This window comes from Mobula hypostoma, chromosome X2 (assembly GCF_963921235.1).
Source record: "Mobula hypostoma chromosome X2, sMobHyp1.1, whole genome shotgun sequence".
Lineage (NCBI taxonomy): Eukaryota > Metazoa > Chordata > Chondrichthyes > Myliobatiformes > Myliobatidae > Mobula > Mobula hypostoma.
This window is the reverse complement of record NC_086129.1, coordinates 36,477,102-36,499,838: the sequence shown is the minus strand read 5'-3', so window position 1 is coordinate 36,499,838 and position 22,737 is coordinate 36,477,102. Positions and strand designations below refer to the sequence as shown.

Below are 22,737 nucleotides of genomic sequence, written 5' to 3'. Positions count from 1 at the left end.
TTTAGTATTTGCGCAGTTTGTTGTCTTTTGCACACTGGTTGTCTGCCCTGTTGATGCAGTCTTTCATTGATTCTATTATGGGTATTGGTTATATTGAGTATGCCCATAAGATTAATCTCACTGTATATGTACTTTGATAATAAATTTACTTTGAACCTTGAGTATGCTGCCGGGGTAGTGGTAGAGGCAGAAAGATTAGGGCCATTTGATAGATGCATGTGGATGAAGGATAAATGGAGGGCTATTTGAAGGGAAGGGTTAAATTGGTCTTACAGTAGGTTAAGTGGTTGGCAGAACTTTGTGGGCTGAAGGGCCTGTACTGTGCTGTACTGTTCTATTTTCTTAAATCTCCCCTTTGTCTCTTGAAGAAGATTTACTCTAAGATCAATTTAACCCTTCTTTCCCACACAAGCCTCCATTTTCCTAACTAAGAGTGTCTTAAATGGCCTTAATATACCTGCTTCTACCACCACCCCAGAAGAGAGTTCCATGCACTCACCACTCTCTTTGTAAAGAACTTGCCTCTCACACTCCCCGCTAGACTTTCCTCTAACCACCTTAAAACTATACCCCCTGGTATTAGCCATTTCTGCCCTGGGAAATCACCTCTGTCTATCCCACTTGATCTATGCCTCTTATCATTTTGTACACCTCTATCAAGTCACCTCTCATCCTCCTTCATTCCAAAGAGAAAAGCTTTAGCTCACTGAACCTTTCCTACTTTGTTGGAGAGAGCAGTATTAACCAGGATGGTTAGAAAAATGTGAGATTGGATGGAGAAGTGAGATTGTGGGTAGCAAGGGGTATAAGAATGTGGATAGAGATTAGCTTTATAAGATACTGGGAAAGGAAGGACCATAAAGATGTTCTGAAGGACGTGAATGTTAAAGAAAATAGATCGAGTAGAAAGAGCTTGCAGAGAAGGAGGAAATTTAAAAAGATCAGAAGGAAATGATTTTGGAGGAGAGAGACCAGGAAAACTGAGATGGGGACTGACATCAGCAGCAATGAGTCTTTCAAAAGGCTGTGCAGAGGTGGGAGATTGGCTTGAAACATGGGAGTTGGGAATTCAAAAGACGTTGAGGACTACGTAAGGGATGATGACATTGAAGGAGGAACAGAATGATGTAGGTAAGGCAGGAGGAGGAAAAGATGAAGTGTGACTCAACTGACATTGCATCTGATGTATATCCAACCACTAGGTGGAGCTCCTACCTAAAGAAGTTTGGGTCAACATCATCATCATCATCAGGTGCCATGCCCAGTTTGAGCTTTGACTGCCATGGCTCACACACTCCTGTTTCGGGTCAAGTGGATCAATTTATTGGTATTCATTTCCAGTTCTCTGGCTGCTGTCTCCATCATCATTTGTCTTTGTCTTCCTCTTGCTTTCTTCCCTTCAATTGTTCCCATAATTACCGTGCATTCCAACTCCTCTTTCCTAATCACATGTCCAATGAAGTTACGTCACCTTTTCATGATCTCATACATTATTTCTCTTTTTGTGCTTGCTCTGTTCATGACATCCTCGTTAGATATTCATTTCGTCCATGACATTCTTTGCATCTTCCTCAAAAACCACATCTCTGCTGCTTCAATTCGTTTCCTCATGTTACTAGATATTGTCCAACATTCTGATCCATATAGCATAACTGGATAAACGTAACATTTCAGTACTCTGAGGCAGGTTGTCATGCTTAGTTTAGTGTTGGTCAGTATACTCTTCATTCTCGTAAAGGTGTCTTTTGCCATCCCTATTCTTCTTTTGATGTCCATGTCGCACTTGCCACCTGATGTCACCCAGCTTCCTAAGTAGCACTAAGCTATAAGCTTGGATGAACAAGCTTTGATTTTGTGAAGAATTGAGAGTTTTTGAGTTTGTAGACTTTACAAGTTTCATTAGCTCTTTGCTTACAGTTCCAAATGTTCACTGTCATTTCCCCCCTCCCCCCACCTCCCCACAGAGATGGACTGATACATCACTGGAGTGTTTGATGCAGTTCTCCATTGTCTTCCCTATTTGGAACCTGCAAAGAGCTCCCAGTCTTCATACTTGTTCATTCTCATTCTTTAACTACCTGTCCCAATCTAACCCTCACCCATTTCTACTTTGGCAGGCTGGGTTGTTCAGATTGTGTTTTCAGTCAAGCTTTTCCAGTGCTATCCCCATAGGGACCATAGAAACAGGCCCTTCAGTCCATGCCAGCCATCAAGCATAAAGTACACTAATCCTGTAACATTTTATTCAGGCACATTCTCAGATTCTGCCAGAGTGAGAACATGCAGGTTCCATGGAGACAGTATTAAACCCTGGTCGATGGAGCTCTGAGGCAGCAGCTGGACTGATCCAGGAGCAATTTCATGACTGGATGTTGAATCTTGGCCAAGCCTCCAAATCCTAACCGCTCGATTACCAGGGAACCAACCTGATTCATTGTCAGTAAGTCATGCAATGTTAATGCACTTGACAGAAAACAGCTGTCCCAGCTGCCTGTATTAGATCACTGGAAGAGCACAGCAATAGACTCCCTGCAGTTCAACTTCGCCTGAAAATTAGTTCCTTTTTGGGAGTTCTTGCTACTTATTAATCTGCCACTATTTCAGGCTCTGTCCCCAATCTTGCAATTCTGTGTGGTGGAAGCATTGCTATTTTAAATGCAGAGGGAAAAAAAAATCATCCTTTTCTTAATTCCTCCACTTCATTTACCTCTATTAAGCCTTCCATAACTTTTTCAGTTTTGAAGTCCCGATATCTTCCCCATGTGTGAACCCAGAGTTATCCACAATGCTCGGACTGAGATCCAAGTGGAAATTTTTAAAGGTGATGCATAACTTTTTTTTTGCTTGAGAACAAGGATTGAAAACCTCAGTCATTCTGCCTGCTCGGCAAAGGGAAGATCTAGCCCCACAGATCAAAGAGGAGATTAAGGAGAAGGGGTGGCTCTACTTTGTTACCATTTTCTAATCTCCTGCTTTGTTGTGCAGCCTTGTGTCTGGGAGGATTGAGTTTACAGGGACAGAAGCACTCTTCCTGTATCGCTGCCATGACATTACAATTAGTGAGCCCAATGTAGACCCCAGCTTAAGTCACCCTTTCTGAGGAAACCTGAAACATTAGCAAGAACTCTCCACATTCTTTATCTTTCTATTGAAATGAACACTGCCTAGACTAACGTAAGTAACAACACACTGAGACAAAGCAGTAATTGGGAATATAAAGAATTTCATTTTATAAACAGACATCAAGTCTGATGTACGTACATTTTTGGAAAATGCTAACCCTAAAGCCAAAGACATTATGAACAGAGATGCAGTAAATCTCTAATGATAATGTGTCTTTAAAATTCATTTTGATGTTAAGTACAATCCATGCAAGGTGCTGTAGAAAGCAGAAAAGCTGCGTTTTTAAACGAGTAGGTGAGCATTTTTCCAGTCAGAATAGAGTAGGAACCCAGTGAAGGTGCTGTCTGTCTTTGTGCTGGAGGAAATTCCATTGTACTCCCCCACTGCCACCTGCACCCACACCTGGTCCACAGGCTCCAGGTGGATGAGGGCTCCACCTGATAGAGACACAGGTTTTGGCCAGTTGGCGTAGTACTGGAAAAAGGAAGAGATGGTTACGTTGTTCTTCATGATGTCAAACTGGAGACTGGTTCTGAAAACAGTGCAGTGAACCACAAAGTAGTAGAGACCTGGAATTGCACAGGTGAACTTTCCGGTCGTTGGGTTGTAGTGGTGCTGATCATTGTACAGAACCATGTTGAACTGCACCGGCTTGTCAGGCTGCGGGAAGTTGTGAGTCTTGGAAAGTTTGGCGCTGAATGCCGAGTTGTAGCTGATCACACTGTCCCCTTTGACGCCTTTCTCACCAGGTGGCCCGGGCATCCCATAATCACCCTCTTCCCCCTTAGGCCCAGGTAACCCTGAAAAACAAAATCAATAATTACAATCTACATCACTGTCCTGATACAGGTGTCCCCTGCTTTTCGAACGTTTGCTTTACGAAACCTCACTGTTACGAAAGACCTACATTAGTTACCTGTTTTCGCTAACAGAAGGTGTTTTCACTTCCATAGGAAAAAAAACTGCGCGATTAAAAAGGCAGCGCGCGGGAAAAAAAAAGCAGTGCGCGCCCCGAGCAGCCGCTCTCCCCCGGATTCGGAACGGCATTCTCGCCAGCATTGCTTAAACACGTGCCTGTGAGCAGCCATTAGCAAAATGAGTTTTAAGGTATCGGAAAAGCCTGAAAGAGCTCGTAAGGATGTTACACTTAGCGTAAAACTAGACATAATTAAGTGTTTCGATCGTGGTGAACGAAGTAAGGACCACATGAATTTGGCTTGTGGAAGTTGACGAAGATGATGTTGAAGAGGTTTTGGCATCCCATGACCAAGAACTGATAGATGAAGAGCTGATGCAATTGGAAGAGGAAAGGATAACAATTGAAACTGAAAGTGAAGTCGTCCAGGAACTGAACGTGAAGCAGCTATGTGAGATTTTCGCTGCAATGATAAAGTACGACTTTAATTTTGAAAGGGTACGTCGGTTTAGGGCATATTTGCAAGATGGTTTGAGTGCTTACAAAGAACTGTATGATCTAAAAATGTGCGAGGCTAAGCAGTCAAGCAAGCCTTCCACATCAGCCACAGCAGATGACAAACCTCGACATCGAGGCGGGCAGACATAGAAGAAGATGACCTGCCTACCCTCATGGAAACAGATGACACCCTAGTGTCCCACCACCCCAACCCCCGGGCCATGGACAGATACCGATTCGCGGAGAATGAAGCGGTAGCCGGGAGGCACCCAGCACACCTTTAAGAAAAAAGCCGAAATAAACAAGCTAATTAATTAGGTGCTGCCCGGCACGTAAATGTCGGCCCAGATCAGAGGCGATTGCCGATTGCGTCGTCTCTGATCTGTGTTGACATTTACGTGCTGGGCTGCACCTAATTAATTAGCTTGTTTATTTCGGCTTTTTTTCTTAAGGATGTGCTGAGTGCGTTCTGGCCACCGCTGTACCCCTGCATACTTTGCAGATCGGTATTGGTCCCCGTCCGGATGTTGGGGACCACTGCACCACTCTAGCCTCCGACGATTCAGCCTAACACACCATCACCAGTGTGCTCTGCGCTGTCTTCCCGATTCCAGTAAGTGATACTACACTGTACATACATTAATTCTACTTTATATCGGCTGTGTAGTTTTAGGTGTTATTTGGTATGATTTGGCAGCTTCATAGTTTAAGGGTTACTGGAGAGCGCTTGCGCCGTGTTTTTGCCGACGGTGCTTGCGCCGTGTTTTTGCCGAGAGCGCTTGCGTGAGATTTTCGCTACGGTGGACAGTGCGGCAATGACTGTGGAAAAGTATTTCAACTTTATATAGGCTGTGTATTTATCATATCATTCCTGCTTTTACTATATGTTACTGTTATCTTAGGTTTTATGTGTTATTTGGCATGATTTGGTAGGTTATTTTTGGGTCTGCAAATGCTCACAAATTTTTCCCATATAAATAAATGGTAATTGCTTCTTCGCTTTACGACATTCCGGCTTACGAACCGTTTCATAGGAACGCTGTACCTTCGGATGGCGGGGGAAACCTGTATTGGATTCAGCCCCATCTGCCTGTCTGCCACAGAAGAGGAGAACAAAAGTGCAGGTAAGTTATCACAACGTTCTGTTTAATTCAGAAAGTCCACACCCACCCTTCCCCTGAGAATGATGCACCTTAACCTGTGCCTTGGGTTAAGGTGCTTCACATAATCTTACATAGTACCAGGAGGACATTTGGTCTATCGTGACGATGAAAGAGCACTCTCCATTTCTCCTTACCCCTCCTCTCCTACACTGTGCAAATTTTCTTTTCTAAACATAAACCCATTTCTCTTTCAAAAGATGTTAAGATTACGTCTAGACACAAGAGATTCTGCATTAAATGTTTAGGGTGTACCAAAATTATCTAATACCAGTAACCATATGAAATATTTAGACTGCTTTCTTTATCTTTGTGGATGAGTCAGAATCAGGTTTAGTATTACTGATATGTCATGAAATTTATTTTGCAGCAGCAGTACATTGTAATACATAATAAAAACTAAATTACAAAAAGTGGTGTGTATGTATTGTGTACCTAAACAGACACACACATATACATAAGTGTGTATAATTAAGTAGTGCAAAAAGAGAGGGGGAGAAAAGTGAGTATGTTCATGGATTCATTGTCCATTCAGAAATCTGATGGTGGAGGGGAAGAAGCTGTTTCTGAAACGTTGAGCATATGTCTTTAGGCTCCTGTACCTTCGCTTTGGTAGCAATGAAAAGAGGCATGTCTTGGTCATGGGGGTCCTTAATGATGGATGCCACACACTTGAGACATTGTCATTTGAAAGTGCCCCCGATGCTGGGGAGGCTAGTGCCCATGGTGGAGCTGGCTGAGTTTACAACTCTCTGCAGCTTTTTCCAATCCTGTGCAGTGGCCCTTCCATGCCAGGTGCTGATGCATTTCGAATGCTCTTCATGGTACATCTGTAGAAATTTGCAAATGTCTTTGGTGACATATTAATTCTCCTCAAACTCCTAAAGAAATACAGTCACTGTTGTGTCTTCTTTGTAATTGCATAATATGTTGGGCCCAGGAGAGATATTTAGAGATGTTAACACCCAGGAACTTGAAACTGCTCACCCTTTCCACTGCTGATCCCTCGGTGAGGACTGGTGTGTGTTCACTCGACTTCCCCTTCCTGAAGTCCACAATTAAGTCCTTGGTCTTACTGACATTGCGTGGAAGGTTATTGTTGCAATAGCACTCAACTAGCTGATCTATCTATCTACGCCTCCTCGTTACCATCCGAAATTCTGCCAATGATGGTTGTATTGTCAACAAACTTATAGATGGTGTTTCAGCTGTGCCTAGCCACATAGCCATGGGTGTATAGAGAGTAGAGCAGTGGGCTAAGCACCCATCCTTGAGTTCGCCAGTGTTCATTGTCAGTGAGGAGGAGACATTATTTTCGATCTGCAGAGACTGTGGTCTCCTTTTGAGGAAGTCAAGGATCCAGTTGCAGAAGGACATACAGAGGCCCAGGTTTTGGAGCTTGTTGATTAGAGCTGAGGGTATGAATGTGTTGAATGCTGAGCTGTAATAAATAAACAGCAACCCGGCGTAGGTATTGCTATTGTCCAGGTGATCCAAGGCCGAGTGGAGAGCCAGGGAGATCACATCCACTGTAGACCTATTGTGGCCACAGGCAAATTGCAGGTTCAGTTTCCTGCTTAGGTAGAAGTTGATTCTGGTCATGACCAACCTTTCAAAGCATTTTATCACAGCAGATGTGAGTGCAACTGGATGATAGTCCTTGAGACAGTTCACCTTGCTCTTATTGGGCACTGGTATGATTGTCACCTTTTAAACCAGGTACGATCCTTCATCTGCAACAATGAGAGATTAAAGATGTCCTTGAACACATTTGCCAGCTGGTCAACATAGATTTTGAGTGCTCCACCAGGTACACCATCAGGGCCTGATGCCTTGCAAGGGTTCACCCTCTTGAAAGATATTCTGATGTTGACCTCTGAAACAGAGATCACAGGGTCACCATATGCCACAGGGATTCACATAAGCGTAGATTTACTCTCTTTTTCAAGACATACATATAAGGTGTTGAGCTCGTCTTTTTTTAAAATTTCTTAGCATGTCGCACCAGACAGTCAGCCATTCTTGTCTGGCGTGTGGTGTCAGGATTGGTCTCCTTTTGGATTAACCGGGTCACGATATGAACGTTCCCGACTCGACCCTTTTTTAAAAATGGGGCCGAGTGGCTAGCTCCACACTCAACCCGGCACGGATGGAAAGCGTGCTCGGGGGGTGGCTCAACTTGGATACGAACTCGGGAGCCTTCGCTACGGAGTCTGGCGCTGATGCCATTGTGCCACCAGCCGGCTTCTCTGGGAATGAAGGACCACAGCCATTCATGATATTGGGCTTTGCCTTGTAGGAAATATTGGTCTGCAAATCTTGCCAGAGCTGACCTATTCAGTCTCTAACTCCAATCAGAATTGTTTTTTTTTTGTTGTTCTTAAAATAGCCTTCTGTAGGTTGCACCTGGATTTTTGTTTAGAGCACCTAAAAGAGGGATAAATATCAGAGGATAAGCATTAATTGGATTTGTTCTATCCTGTAACTTGGGATAGTTGAACTGGACATGTCCAAAACTAAGTTGTTTTGTTTTTTTAAAACTATATTCAAATCTTCAAATTCAAAGCCTAGCTTCTTTTAAATGTTCAGTGACTAGATATACCAGTTAATGGAGCATTGGGCTACTCAGAGCTGGAATTGATATGGCTGGCCGTGGCCCCAGTTGAATTGACACACTTGTTTTCTATGCTCACAGGTTCAGGATAGAAAGAGCGATTCAGTGTAGACGTTGATATGGCCTGGGACCAGTCATACTGAAGATGGATTTCACAGTCAAATAGCATAAAGAAGAAATTTCAAATCAGCAATTCAGTCAGGTATGATGCTTTATTAGACAATGGTTTGGATAATATCTAGATCTTAGATCTTATTGAGATACAGCATGGAATAGGCCCTTCAAGCTGCATCGCCCAGCAATCCCCCGATTTAATCCTAGCCTAACCATGGGACAATTTATGACGACCAATTAACCTACCAACCAGTATGTATTTGGAATGTGGGAGGAAACCTGAGCACTCGGAGGAAATCCACGCGATCACAGGGAGAACGTACAGACTCCTTACAGGCAGCGACGGGAATGGAATCCAGGTTGCTGATGCTGTAAAGTATTGTGCTAACCACTGCACTACTGCGCTGCCTCAAATCTGGTTTTCTAATACTGCCGTTATGTGCCTTGAGCCGTCATGCATCATTCAGAATCAGAATTAATAGCACTGGCGTATGTCATGAAATTTGTTAACTTAGTGGGAGCAGCACAATGCAATACATGATAAATATTGAAAAAATATGAATAAATTACTGTGTATATGTCTATATTAAATAGTAAAATTGAAAATAGTGCAAAAATAAAAACAATTAAAAAAAATTCATTGCCCATTTAAGAATCGGATGGCAGAGGGGAAGAAGCTGTTCCTGAATCACTGAGTGTGTGTCTTCAGGCTTCTGTACCTCCTCCCTGACGGTAACGATGAAAAGAGGGCATATCCTGGGTGCTGGAAGCAAGTTAGAGTGGTTGAAGTGTTAACTTGGCTTTACTGGGACTTAGTGGATAGTTGTGCTGTTTCAGATAACATTATTCCAAGCCAAGGACACTGATAGCAGCCTTTCTGCCAAAAACATCTACAGCTCACGGTACGTTAGCACGATCAGTAAGTTGTAGAGATAATAATCCAAAATAATTGTCAATGCTCTTGAGTAGAGAATGAAGTTTTAGCCAACCTTTCTTTGGGGGGGAAAATAAAACCGGTAGTTAAGCTTAGCTCTAAATTAATCTCTTTCCCTTTCATAAGTTTTAAAAACTCAGAAGGCAAATGTAATAAATTTCTGTTAAATAACTAGCTTAAACCAAAATGGGATTTAATTTTTCTAAAGGTAGGTGCAGTAGATTTAATTTAAATAAAAGTTGTAAATCGATTTTAATTAATGTTATTTATAACATGAAAATTTATTGACAATGTCGAATAGCAAAGTTACAGAAAACCATAAGCCAAAGCAATATGAATAAAACTATAGCCTGACAATTTTATACAGGCTTTGAAAAAAACTTTAAATAAGTGACCTGATCAGGCTTAAATATAGGACTAGCATGTGAAACCTGTGCTTGCTTTTTGCTGCACAAATACTCAGTTCTGGGTTGAGCTTGAGGTAAGCACACACGAATTTCACCTTCAACTGAAATGAGACAATCTCTATCTATACTCTTGATGCTTGTTAAACAAGAAAAAGCTTGCTCACACATGTAAGTCGTCCAGAACTGCAGCAAAATGTTTGTTGTTTTCCTATGAATGGCAGGATGCTGTTCTTTGACAGAAATCCAGAACTTGACCTCTTCTCTCAAAGTCAAGTTCTCAGGCTGAGCAGCAGAAGATTCAGAGAAAAGGTCCCTCACCCAGTCATACATTTGTGTTTACAGGGAGGAAAAATGCTGTTCAATTTTGTTCTGCAGTTGAGTTCTTTGTCCAGGTTTTCTCAGTTTTTAAGCATTCTCAAGTGAATTCATGTTTGGTTAAGAAAGTTAATCATTTTTGTAGTATTATCCAGAACTTTTTGCATTTCATCTCCAAGTGTTTTTGACATCAGCACTTCTCTGTCAAGAATAGTGTGTGTGACGTCAGGATTTTTAAAATAAACATAAGAGCAACAAAATTAGTGGAGCAGGATAATGTTTCTGTGGCCTGAGTGAGCAAAATCAGAACCTTGAACAATAGAAGAGAAATCTGTATTTTCTAAAGCTTAAAGTCTCTGGCCTGCTCTGTAAATCAACAAAATCTACAAATCAGTATCCATGTGCAGCATCATTCGAAAAACGATGGGAATATTTGATCAGTGTAAAATTAAATCAGTCCCAGAGGTATTTTCCAACTTCCTTTAGGAAAGAAAATAAAATTCCAAAGTTAGTCATCACTCCTGCCAAGCCTCAGACACTGCTGCCTACTTCACTTGAAACTTCCAGCTGAATTTAATTAAGAAGAGAAAAGCAAGCAACCAAATCGATTCAAAAGTTGGGGGGGTGGGGGTGGGAGAAGATAGAAATAGAGGTTTTTTTTAAGTTTACAGAAGCAAGCTGTAAACTTATGTTATGGTGTATGTGCTGCAGTCTCTACCGTACTTACTTTAGCAAAATATGTCCATCTCCTGCATGTGGCTTCAGAAGAAAACATTGTATTTACATTGACTGAAATGGAGGAAGAACGTGCTCAGGAAGTGCCCTGTCAGCAGTAAACAAATCATGGAGCCAAACAGCCAAGGCAAGAAGCACGCAGGGCTGGATGTTACACCTTACTTCACGGTTCTGACTTTGTTCTTGGAGGGTCGCATGGTTGAATTCTTCCAGAGAGGATTCCAATGTACCAAAATGGTCGCATCAAAGTCACAAAAGTAAACTGTCCCTCAACGTATTGAAAATGGTAAGTAAATGCTCAGTAAATGTTGATTTATACTTGTGTGTACCAGCTTGCGCCGTAGTCTACACAAGTGGGCTATGCTGTTGTGAGCATTTATACTTGTGTGTTGGTGTGTCTGCGTCGCTCTGCAATTCGGGCACATCGCGCACGTGCACACACCTGCCCGTGCAAGGCTTCATGGTCATGGTAGCCTTTCTCGGGGTAAACAAGTTTAAAGCGAGCGTCTTTTTTCGTAAAAGCGAAATGTGTCCTCCATAATTTCGGAGGTCTGTAAAGCTTTATGGAAAGCATTGCAGCCAGAGTTCCTTCCCTGCCCTTCAGTCGCCCAATGGGAAGCTATTGCAGTGTAGGAGGAAATGCGATACTACCAAGCGGACCAATCACAGTTGTTGCAGTCTGCATTGCCGCGATGCGTAGTTACATTTTGGGAGAGGTGCATGTCAGGCTACGACGTAGGGATCCACATAGGTGCTGTGTAGGGTTTGCGGCTATGCCGTATCTACGGCATACATTTGACGCACAAGTATAAATCAGCCTTAATCAGGTAGCATCTGCGAAGAGAAAAATTAACACAACATTCCACATCCTGACCTGGCTGTTGCTCTTGATGCAACCGCCCACTCTATCATCCTCCAATGTCGAACAACTCTTGCCTGGCTGGATAGAACTGCACCTTCTGGATTCATTCTTATCTGCTTAGTGCACTATCTTCTGTCTCTCCGCTTGGTGTAGCTATGTGTATCTACAAGCTGCAACTCAGAACTGTCCGTAAACAGTTTTAGTTTCCAAATGTACAGAGGCACCTCACCTCTCTAATCCTTGTTATTTTTACTGTACATTTTCAGATGAGAATTGAATAAGCAGAAATTTCTTACAACATTGAAGCCGTGATCCTGAGATTCCACTGTCATATCAGTCCCTTTTTGAAGACTCCATCCCTCTCCTTGGCAACTGTGAACCTGAACTAGTCCGTCATATTTGATCCACGTCATTACTAATTATACTGATAACATTATGCCTTTAAGTCCAGCCACAAATTCTTGATTTGATTGAGGTCTGGACTCTGAGTTGGCCACTCCAGGGCATTAACTTTGTTGTTTTAAGTAATTCCTATGTAGCTTTGGCTTTATGCTTGGGGTCATTGTCTTGTTGGAAAACAAATCTCCCAAGTCGCAGTTCTCTTGCAGACTGCGTCATGTTTTCCTCCAGGATTTCCCTGTAATTTGTTGCATTTATTTCACCCTCTACCTTCACAAGCCTTCCAGGGCCTGCTGCAGTGAAGCATCCCCACAGCATGATGCAACCATACCATGTTTCACGGTAAGGATGGTGTGTTTTTGAGGATGTGTGGTGTTTGGCTTACACCAAACATACTATTTAGTCTGATGGCTAAAAAGCTCAATTTTGGTTTCATCAGACCGTAGAACCTTCCTCCAGCTGACTTCAGAGTCCCTCACATGCCTTCTGGCAAACCCTAGCCAAGATTTCATGAGCTCGCACCCTCCCCCCCCCCCCCCCCCCCCCCCAACAGTGGCTTTCTCTTTGCCACTCTCCCATAAAGCTGGAACTGGTGAAGCACCCGGGCAACAGTTGTTGTATGCACAGTCTCTCCCATCTCAGCTACTGAAACTTGTAACTTCTCCAGTGTTGTCATAGGTCTCTTGGTGGCCTCCCTCACTAGTCCCCTTCTTGTATGGTCACTCAGTTTTTGAGGAGGGCCAGCTGTAGGCAGATTCACAGTTGTACCATATTCTTTCCATTTATTGATAATTAACTTAACTGTACTCCAAGGGATATTCAGTGACTTGGGGAATTTTCTTGCATTCTTTTCCTGACTTGTGCTTTTCAATAACCTTTTCATGAAGTTGCTTGGAGTGTTCTTTTGTCTTCATGGTGTAGTTTTTGCCAGGATACTGACTCACCAGTAGATACAGGTGCATTTTTGCTACAATCAACTCAAACATCTTGACTGCACAAGTGATCTCCATTTAACTAATTATGTAACTTCTGAAACTAATTGGCTGCACCAGTGATGACTTGGTGTGTCATATTAAAGGGAGTTAATACTTACGCAATCAATTATTTTGTGTTTTATTTTTGTAATTAATTTAGATCACTTTGTAGAGATCTGTTTTCACTTTGATAAGGAAATGTCTTTTTCTGTTGATCAGTGTCAAGAAAAGCCAAATTAAACCCACTGTGATTCAATGTTGTAAACCAATTAAACAAATATAATATTTCCAGGGGTGGAGGGGGGAGGTAAATACTTTTTTTTATAGGCACTGTATGTCATGAAATTTGTTGCTTTGTGGCAGCAGTCCAGTGCAATATACAAAAATCTAAAAGTTACAATAATATAAATATAAAAATTAACTAGAGCAAAATTAGTGAGGTAGTGTTCATGGTTTGTTTCATTGTTCAGAAATCTGATGGCAGAGGCGAAGAAGCTGTTCCTGAATTGTTGAGTGTGTGACTTCAGACTCCTGTACCTCCTTGATGGTAGCAATGAGAAGAGAGCATGTCCTGGTGATGGGGTCCTTAATGATCGATGTCGCCTTTTTGAGGCATTGACTTTTGAAGGTGTCTTCATTGCTGGGTAGGCTAGTGCCCATGATGGGTCTGGCTGAGACTGCAACCCACCACAGCTTTTTCTATTCATCTGACTTCACCCCTTCTACAGCTACTGAAATATTCTTTATGTCCTTGTTATCCTTTGGTGACTATTCCTGGTTGTACCCAGTGTAAACTTGTTCACCCAGAACTCTGCTACCAAAGACCCAGCTCATAACGTGCTACTCTGACTGACCAGTCTCCCCTTGATTTTCAGATTCTCTGTAAAGGAACTCTGCCATTGAGGAGTGAAGATAAAAGTTCAACACTGATCACAAAAGTAGCCCTGGCAACCCATTCTAGTGGCAATCATGAATTTTGGCTCATTCTCTACTCTTAACCTGCTGACTCACTGTGATTGCCAACATTATATTGTAAGAATCCCCTGGAGGCTGAGGATTGGCGTGCAACTCATTCATGAGAAACATGACAACCATGTTAGTCTTCATCCAAAGAAAAATTCAACTAATCAGACTTATTTCCTAATTCCAATGTAGGTATTGCTTGTAATATGGTGTGAAATTAGCAACCAGGAATGTCACATAGTCCCTTTTACTGAGGCTTACCTGTTTCACCTTTCTCTCCCGGTGCTCCTGGCATTCCATCCCTCCCGTTTCTCCCATCTCGCCCTACCAACCCTGGATGCCCATTCCGCCCCGGAGTTCCTGGAATTCCCGGCTGACCAGGACAAAATCCAGTAAGTATGGTTTCTGCACTGTTGGGTGATGCACAATACAGCAAGCAGAATAAAAGGGTCAAGGTAAGAGGAGTCATTCCAAGGCTTGTGAAGAAAGTCTGACCCTGTAGGGATAAACGGAGTTAACATTAGGCTTTAACAGATGTACCATTCAAACACCACCTTCAGGAAGGATACTAACACCTCAGAAAAGTACAATGCAGCTTGAGAAACAGAGTTGTACAGATAAGAAACAGGCCCCTCGATCCATCATGCCTATGCTAAACTAGTGCCCATCTACGTTAATCCCAATTGTCTGTTTTTGGTCCTTCTAAGCCTTGTGTATTGTATCTGGCTCCTCCCGGTAGTAAGTTCCAGATATCGAACGTCTTTTTTTTTTTAATTTCCCCTCATATCTTTAAAATTTCTCTCATCTTAAACCTATGCCCTGTTTTTGATAACCCCTACCATGGAAAAACAATTCTGACTATCGACCTTTCCTTTGTCCCATATGTTTTGTATACCTTCAGCTCCACCTTTGCTCCAGCAAAAACAAGCCCAGCCTAGCCTATCCAATCCAGTCAAAATATTGATGAATCTCCTCTGCAGCGAACTGCACACCATACCCCAAGTGCAGTTTAACCATTGTTATGTGAAGTTGCAACGTAACATCCTGAATTACATATCCAATGCCTTAACTTAAGAATACAAACACACCATGTGCCTTCTTCACTACCCTAATGAAGGTATAACAGCCTTTCATTGTGCAAGACTGGAATTGACCTCCTTGTTACACCAAGCAGGTAGAGGGAAAAGTTAATAGAGATGTTTAATATCTTTAAGGATTTTAGACTCAATAACATTAAAAAAAAGATTTCTTGCAGCAGGGCCAGTAACAGAGAACACAGTTTCTAGAAACTAGGAGAAGCTAAGGGTTATTGAGATAAAATATTTTTAGATGTCAAGTTCTTATGATTTGGAGTGCACTGTATGAAAGGTCAGAGAAACAACATAGGCTCTGTCATTGGGCACTCTAAGGCAATAAAATCTTAACCCTGCCATGCCAAGCTACAAAGCTTGAAGGCGATAAGGCAGTTATTTATCTAAGGTCCTCCCTTCTCCAACTTGCACTAAAGTAACAAGCGATGTGGTGTCTGGCTCAAATCCTTATTTATCTGATGCCGTCAGCTCTAATTTTTCCTTGTAATGATGCTAATTCAGTTCTCATCTCTGCCCTCACCATCAATCCAGACCCTCAATTCTGCTAGTCCCAATATCAGCCCCCCCCCCCACCGTGTTGCCAGAGTCAAGCCACCGGCTGCTGCTTGTTCTGGGCCCCTCTCACCCTGACCCAATGCTGCCAATCCCCATTCACAAGAATGATGCCCCTTCCAACACCAGTTTGTCAATGCCACCTTGCCCAACCATCTGACAATCTCAGACACCTTCAGCTGCTCCATGATGCATTGCCTGTTCTGATATTCCACTCTCGATAGCATTGTCTCAGCCTCTACCCACAATGAACTGACCCAGGTCCATTCCCCCTCACCAACCTCCATCTTCTCCATTGGACCTGCGTGACCGACAAATTTCTGAGCTCAATCTCTGAAAAGGAGGATCAAGTGACCCATGTTTGGCTGAGGCGATCAGCAATGCCCAGTTGTACCTCCATTACAATACAAGTACATTGTAGTGGGTCACATAGTCACTGATGCCCTGCATCTGTGCACCTTCGAAAGGCCATTTTCATTTATTTAGATCCAGCATGGTAACAGGACCTTTCAACCCGTGCTGCCCAATTACACTCAATTAACCTACCAACTCGTACGTCTTTGGAATATGGGAGGAAACCCACAGAGTCCCGGGGAGAACGTGCAAACTCCATACAAACAGCAGTGGGAATTGAACCCAGGTCACTGGCATTGTAATAGTAATACACTAACTGCTCTGCTACTGGGCTGCCCCAAATTTAGAATTTCTATAAATCTTGGAGAACAGGATGGGTGGGGTGAGGAGGGTTCAGTCGGGACTTTGAAGAGAGAAATCAAGGATTCTGTTCACCCTCATCATGCCGTCTAAGGTACCATCTTCTTAAACTAGTAATGATCTTTGTTTTATCCCATCCACCAACATAAGGAAAACATTTTGGGAATGCAAACAAGTTCCTCACCTCTGACCAGGGAACTGAATGAAAATCCTAACAGTTGTAAGTTGCAAGTTCGGAGCCCTCCATTAAATGAGGTGAATGCAGCTGTTTGCCAGGAAAGCTGAGGCTCTTTAACTAATGGCAAAGCAGGGTCATCCCTGAGCATCTTTTGTTAGTCCCCCCACTAGAGTTTATGAAAGCACTCTCATTTCGGTGAATATAAACTTAAACTGGCTACAAAACAAACGTCAAACATCCGACTGGCAGAATTGAAGATTTAGAAGATCTAGAAACTCTTCAATCATTTCTTTCTAAACACATGCAATGAGATGAAACACACCCAAATAGCTCATTCTGACAATGTGGACACCATCCCAGTCAACAGTTTCTTTGTCTCAGAATCTCATGTAACCATTGAAATACTCTGCATAGCGCCAACTCTGAGTTTTTAAAATATTAAATAAAGTATTTAAAACTTTTTTTCATGCTCTCAACAAATATAACATACAACACTGTACAATAGGAGATCATATAAGCAATAGTTAAGACTTTTCAGACGATATATATTAGTTTTAATTCGACACAGCCAACATCTGGGACATGATCTCTAACAGCTGGAGCATGTACAGGAAGTGCTCATATTGTTAATAACATTTGCAATCTTCAGATCCCATGAAAACCAAAAAGAGACCCCCTCCTCAAGAAATACATTAAATAACTCACCATAAATACTTTTGCGTGAAGTGTAAGTGATGATAATTCGTTGATACCCACAGCCAGTGTCGGTAAGGCTCTTAGCAGCCCCAAACTCTTCTGATCAGACGGCTCCACCACTCAGCTCAGTTCAAAGAAAACAAGAAATTTCTCTTGCCCAGAGGCTCCAGCTCCAGGAAATGGTTGATGCGCTCAGAGGCAGAGCCAGAAACAGCAGGTCAAGAAAAGAGAGAGGCTGGGAACAGACCGAGTTAAAGTCTGGAATGTGAGTAAAGAAAACACTATTCTCACAGGGACAGTTGCTCTTCCTAATAATATTTTGAGGATAATGCGCATTAACTAAATAGATAATTGGAACTGTTGTACAAATTCTAAATCCATTTCTCTCCAAGTATCCCATCCTACTCCAAGCATTAACAACAATATTCCAAGTGAACATTACTTTCCAACATAACATCAGGCGGTAACCTTGCTGTTTCTTTCACTTTGCTACCGAGTTGCTAGCTCAGCACTCAACCCAGCACAGATGGAAAGTGTGCAAGACAGCCAGAGTTGAACCCAACACCACTCACCTCAAAGTCCGGTGCAGATGCCACTACATCACCAGCTGGCTATAACATCAACTGAAGCGTTATCCTTTAAATAATGTTAAACCAGTATCGGGATCTCGCCCTAGACTTTGTAAGCACAATAGAAGTATTGATTTGAAGATATCTCGCTTTGCTGGCAGTCAAGATCCCTCGATTAACCAGCAGCATGAAAACAGACCAACTTGTCAAATAATTTATCGTGCATGAGATGCTTCTAAAGTAACGTAACAAGACCTTACATTAATGCAACCGAATCAGAGAAAACGCTGGGAACAGCAGGTCAGGTAGCATCTGCGCAAAGTCAGATTGAAAACACTATTTATTGTTTCAGAATTGCATCATCTGCAGATTTTCATATAAATGCAAGTACTTTCTAAATTATCTTATTTGACAGTACAAAGGACATCAAAATTATAAATACAGCCGTAAGTAAAAGTGGACAGTAACTGAACTCCACTAAAATAACCATTATGTAGTTAAATTGAATCAGTTACATGATTTGGTGAAATTATATGCGATTATGTGATACAGCTCATTTGCACTGAATATTATAAGGTGTTAAAAATAGGTTTTGTCAATCTGTCTTTTACTTCACTGTTTTCCACAATTTTCTTCTATTTCTTCCTAATGATACTGACTTCTTACATAACTAAAGACCAGTTATCATTCCTCATATACGAGCTGACTCCATGCAGGCTTTGCATCAAACCCATGACCTCCCTGGTCTGTGCAGCTTGGTACTGGACTAGGTTGTGAATTCATCTGGTGAATCTGAGGCACCTTTTGGGAGACTATTATGCCAGTTTGGCACTCCATGCAAGCTGAAATCATATAAATTATAGAGGACATCATTTGGCCAAGGAGGCGTGTGCACAGAGTTGGTAAGATTCAACCGTGCCCCCCCCCCCACCCCCAAATTGGAATAGATGTTTAAGAGAAGTTTGCATAGGTACATAGATGGTAGGACTTTGAAGGGCTATGGTCCCGGTCGATGGGAGTAGGCAGTTTAAATGGATCAGTACAGACTAGATGGGCTGAAGGGCCTGTTTCTGTGCTGTGCTCTTCTATGACTGTCAGATGATTTGGGGAATGTAAACAGTTTATACAGGGACTGAAAACAGACAGCACCCATCCAAACAGGATAATTACAAACTGATTCTGTTTACATCTTTGAGGTATCAATCAACTGTTATCTTATTTTCTCAACAGTCATATTTACCCCTCACACCACAACCATCAATGTTTCTCCTGTGACCTTTATGGAATTCAATGATAGGAGATCACGGACTAAAGGACTTTGTACATGCTAGGACATCACAGGCTGGGAGCCTAGCACAATTCGACAATGGACCACCTGGTAAGCCTACATTTGCACGAGTTTTTACACAAGTTAGAATTTCCATCTCGGGGAGTTTTCATAACTGCAAAATATGTTCTTGTTTTGGATTATAAATAGCTTTCTGAAAACTTTTCCTGTAGTTTGCGCTGCCTCAAAACAAAAGTTAGTGTTCCATCACATGTATTCCTATTTTACAGTAGGTGATGATCTAGCCTCTCACCCACCAATATCCACTCAGGCCATCAAGACAGTTTTTGTCTTGGCAAAGAAGCAATAGAACTTCACCTGGTGTACAAGTTCATTAACAAAGAAATGCATAGTTAGCATTTAATGAAACTTGTTCATATGGTTTCCCTGCTGCTGATGTTATTGAGTTGCAATTAAAATAATTTGTATTCCTGGAGCCAAGGTGGATGTAGATCTGGATTGGATTGGGATGTAACATTTTTCATCTAAGGTCTCATACATTCAATGGGGTCATCAGAATCCGGAAAAAGGTTGCAGTTAAAAGGCCATATTATGCCCAAAGACTCCAGTGAATGCTGACACTGTTTTTCAGCAGATAGGCAGAGAGACTGGCAAGGTGGTACGACACCACCGTCCCATGTGCATTTGGGCACAAAGATGCTGCAAGTCAGCAGGCGAAGTTTCTCATAGCAAACCAAGCCCATCAGGAGCTGTTAAAGTAAAAGAATGGGCTGTTAGTGTTGTGACTGCCAAGTTACAAATGGTCAGAGCAGATCAGAGTCATTAGAACTAGGATCTTGTCTGAATGAATCAAAACCAAACCATCCAGCAGGAAGATAACAAGAATGGAAAGGATATGTGAAGCCAGGAATCACAAATAAACTGCATAAAACAGTGAATTTGCAACGTCATTTGCCCCACTGAAAGAATTTGGTTAAGTATCTGGGTGGGAGCAAGACCTTACTACCTTAGCAAATCCTCCGAGTCACTCAGAATAATCTTGCTTCACTGTCTGAAATCATTATTGCCTAAGGTTACAGAGCTCCCATTTTCCACTTGATTCTGTCATCTACAAGCCAAGATTAACCCTCCTAACTAATATTTGATACATCAAATAATACACTGAGGAAGACTGAAATCATTGCGGCGGGTGTGGAGGGTGAGTGGATAGTCAGTGCTGTCTACCAGCCTCACTCGTTGCTGCCGGAGAAAGGTATCTGCATGTGGTGGCCCCTCGGTCTCCCTCACTTGCTGACCCTGAGGGAAGGTCCTTGCAATGAGTGATCGCTCTCTCCCGTGAAGCTGTCAGCAGATGGTGCCAGAACAAGGTTTAATCAATGCGGTTATGGATTGTGGACCGAGTGAATGAGTAGTCTTTGGGGTACTGCAAGTCTGTGTCCTTGTTGATGCTTTGCACGCTTGAGTGCTCGGTGGGGGGGGGGTGCCAATGCTTTTTTGCTGGTGGGGGAGGGGAGGGTCATTGCTTTGTTGCTACTTATGCGTGGGAGGGGAGAGTTGGGGGGGGCTTTGGGGTTGTCATTCATTCTTTGGGGCACTCTGTTTTCATGGTTGGTTGTGAAGAAAAAGCATTTCAGGATGTATATTGTATACATTTCTCTGACATTAAATGTACCTTTGAAACCTTTGAAACACACATTTATGATGTGTTCTAGTTTCTGGTCACTCCTTTGTTGCTACTTTTTTTTTTAAAAAAAGGGCAATTTTTGAATTGGTGTGGCCTGCAGATAATGAACACTGAGCTGAATTGAAATACACCATCTGTTTTTGTTCTTTTTTTTTGTTGCCCTTAGCGTAATTTGTTGTTTTTTCAAAAAAAAACGCATGGGGGTGGTGGGTTGATGTTTTTCTTTGAATGAGTTCCATGGTTCTTTGTTTCATGGCTGTCTGTGGAAAAGATGAATCTCAGGGTTGTATACTGCATACAAATTTTGAATCCTATCTACTCTACAAACTTTCTCTTAACCTGACTCACATCTCTTATTCTATTTTTTCCAAATGAAGAGATGCAGCAATATGCCTGAAACTCTCAGTCCCCCCATGCCAGGGAGGGCAGCAGCACCTGAGGGAATAACTTCAGAGATGTGAAAATGGAGGTGTCTCTGAACAGCAAGGTGTGTTTGTACTGATTTTCCTGACATTGCATCCACGGCAGGCAAGATTGAATACTTCATCCACATTTCATATTGTTCTCGGGGTAAGCTGGTGTAACATTTCATTATGTCCCTAGGCATTTGAAAGACGGACTCTCCTACAACTCCTTGCTGATGATGTGATGTTACTTCGAGGAATTTCCTAACTTATTTCTTCTCCCTGCATAAAGGGAGCATCCTGGCATTTCAATTCCCCTGCAAGGACCCATTACCCTTTAATACACAGAGAATTCTAATACATAACACATTTTTGTTTCTCTTCAGTGTGCTGGGAGCTAAAATTATCAATACAGCATTGCTGTTCTGGGTTAAGCTCAAATTCAACTAACTCAATGCACTTCAGAGGTTAAGAAAAAGTTGAAGAACTAAGAGGTGTGTATTTTGACATTAATGGGTAGACTAGAGGACCATTATTTTATATTGAAAATTCTGCTCTGCAGCCATTGTCACATCAGCAGATACAGTAGGGATAGCTGTTTTTTTTCTTACCTTGTAGTCCTTCAGGGTAGAAATAGCACTTCTCTGATCTGGAATTCCAAGCCAGATATTGGGGAATGAAGTTTCATTATAACTCAGTCCGTGGCACATCTCCACCTCAATCTTCTCACAGGCAGGTTCTGGAAAAGAGAAGAAAAATATTTATGGTTGGTTCAGGAAAAATCACATTTTGAAGTTATGAGATAGCTGCATAAATCTCTGTGACTACCTTCCTCCTGGGGCACATACTCTACACTGCTGAGATTGACTGAGGGGGGGAGAGGGGGGGGGAGGGGGGAGAGGAGAGAGGGGGGAGGGAGAGAGGAGAGAGGGGGAGGGGAGAGAGGGGGGGAGAGATTTAACACTGACATCTTGTTTTTGAGAGAGAGAGAGACAAAGACAACTTTGGATGATGTGGGTTTTCTGCAGCATGTTTACATTTTTACAAGGACACTGGTTTCAGCTTCTGTATTCTTAGAGAGAGGGGAGGAGCTGTTTGAGTGACAGTTGGGTATTCAGCACGGTGAGATAAATAGAAGGTCAGATGATAAATGGACAGACACATGGTTTTGGACACTGAATGAGCTTTGTTGTGCCCACAGAAAAAGTGGATTTTGGAGGATCGATCAGGTGGATCGATCAGTGGCTCTCACAGTGTGAAAAGGGAGTGACCGGTGGGGAGTTGTTTGTGTGTCCAACCCTTGCCTGGGTTGATAGTTCTACCACAGAAGAATGGTCCCCTTTGTTGTGGTCACAGTCGGTGACTTCTAAAGGATTTTGGAGGACAACGGGAAGATCAACGGCGTCAGCTCACCTGAAGACTCAAATCTCTCCCTCTCTCCATCACTACTCATCTCAATACCACGAAGTGAACTCATCTTCGTAAGACTGTATCTATTTACCCCTAGACTTGAAGCTTGATTTTTCATATATTTCCACACTTGCATA

General features: G+C 42.4%; 2 protein-coding genes and 2 long non-coding RNA genes across 4 annotated transcripts in view; 2 read left to right on the top strand and 2 right to left on the bottom strand.

The window, feature by feature from the left end:
• Positions 1-3,212: 3,212 nt before the first annotated feature.
• On the bottom strand, positions 3,213-17,407 carry c1qtnf5 (C1q and TNF related 5). The gene is made up of 3 exons (XM_063038488.1): positions 17,255-17,407; positions 14,276-14,510; positions 3,213-3,923 (listed from the first exon to the last, which is right to left on the bottom strand). Exons 1-3 carry the CDS (start codon positions 17,255-17,257, stop codon positions 3,406-3,408), a joined length of 756 nt encoding a protein of 251 aa, XP_062894558.1. The 5' UTR covers positions 17,258-17,407; the 3' UTR covers positions 3,213-3,405.
• LOC134340905 (uncharacterized) lies at positions 8,409-14,236 on the top strand. The gene is made up of 3 exons (XR_010016661.1): positions 8,409-8,513; positions 10,847-11,102; positions 13,927-14,236. It is a non-coding gene; the product is annotated as an uncharacterized LOC134340905 (long non-coding RNA).
• On the top strand, positions 14,303-19,175 carry LOC134340904 (uncharacterized). The gene is made up of 3 exons (XR_010016660.1): positions 14,303-14,406; positions 17,308-17,510; positions 19,045-19,175. It is a non-coding gene; the product is annotated as an uncharacterized LOC134340904 (long non-coding RNA).
• mfrp (membrane frizzled-related protein) overlaps positions 18,131-22,737 on the bottom strand; it is a 53,425-nt gene continuing 48,818 nt past the window's right edge. The window contains exons 13-14 of the mRNA XM_063038487.1: positions 21,802-21,929; positions 18,131-19,851 (exon numbers count right to left, since the gene is read on the bottom strand). Of these exons, the coding sequence (XP_062894557.1) occupies positions 19,627-19,851; positions 21,802-21,929 (353 nt within the window). The 3' untranslated portion in view covers positions 18,131-19,626. The remainder of the gene's footprint in view (positions 19,852-21,801; positions 21,930-22,737) is intronic.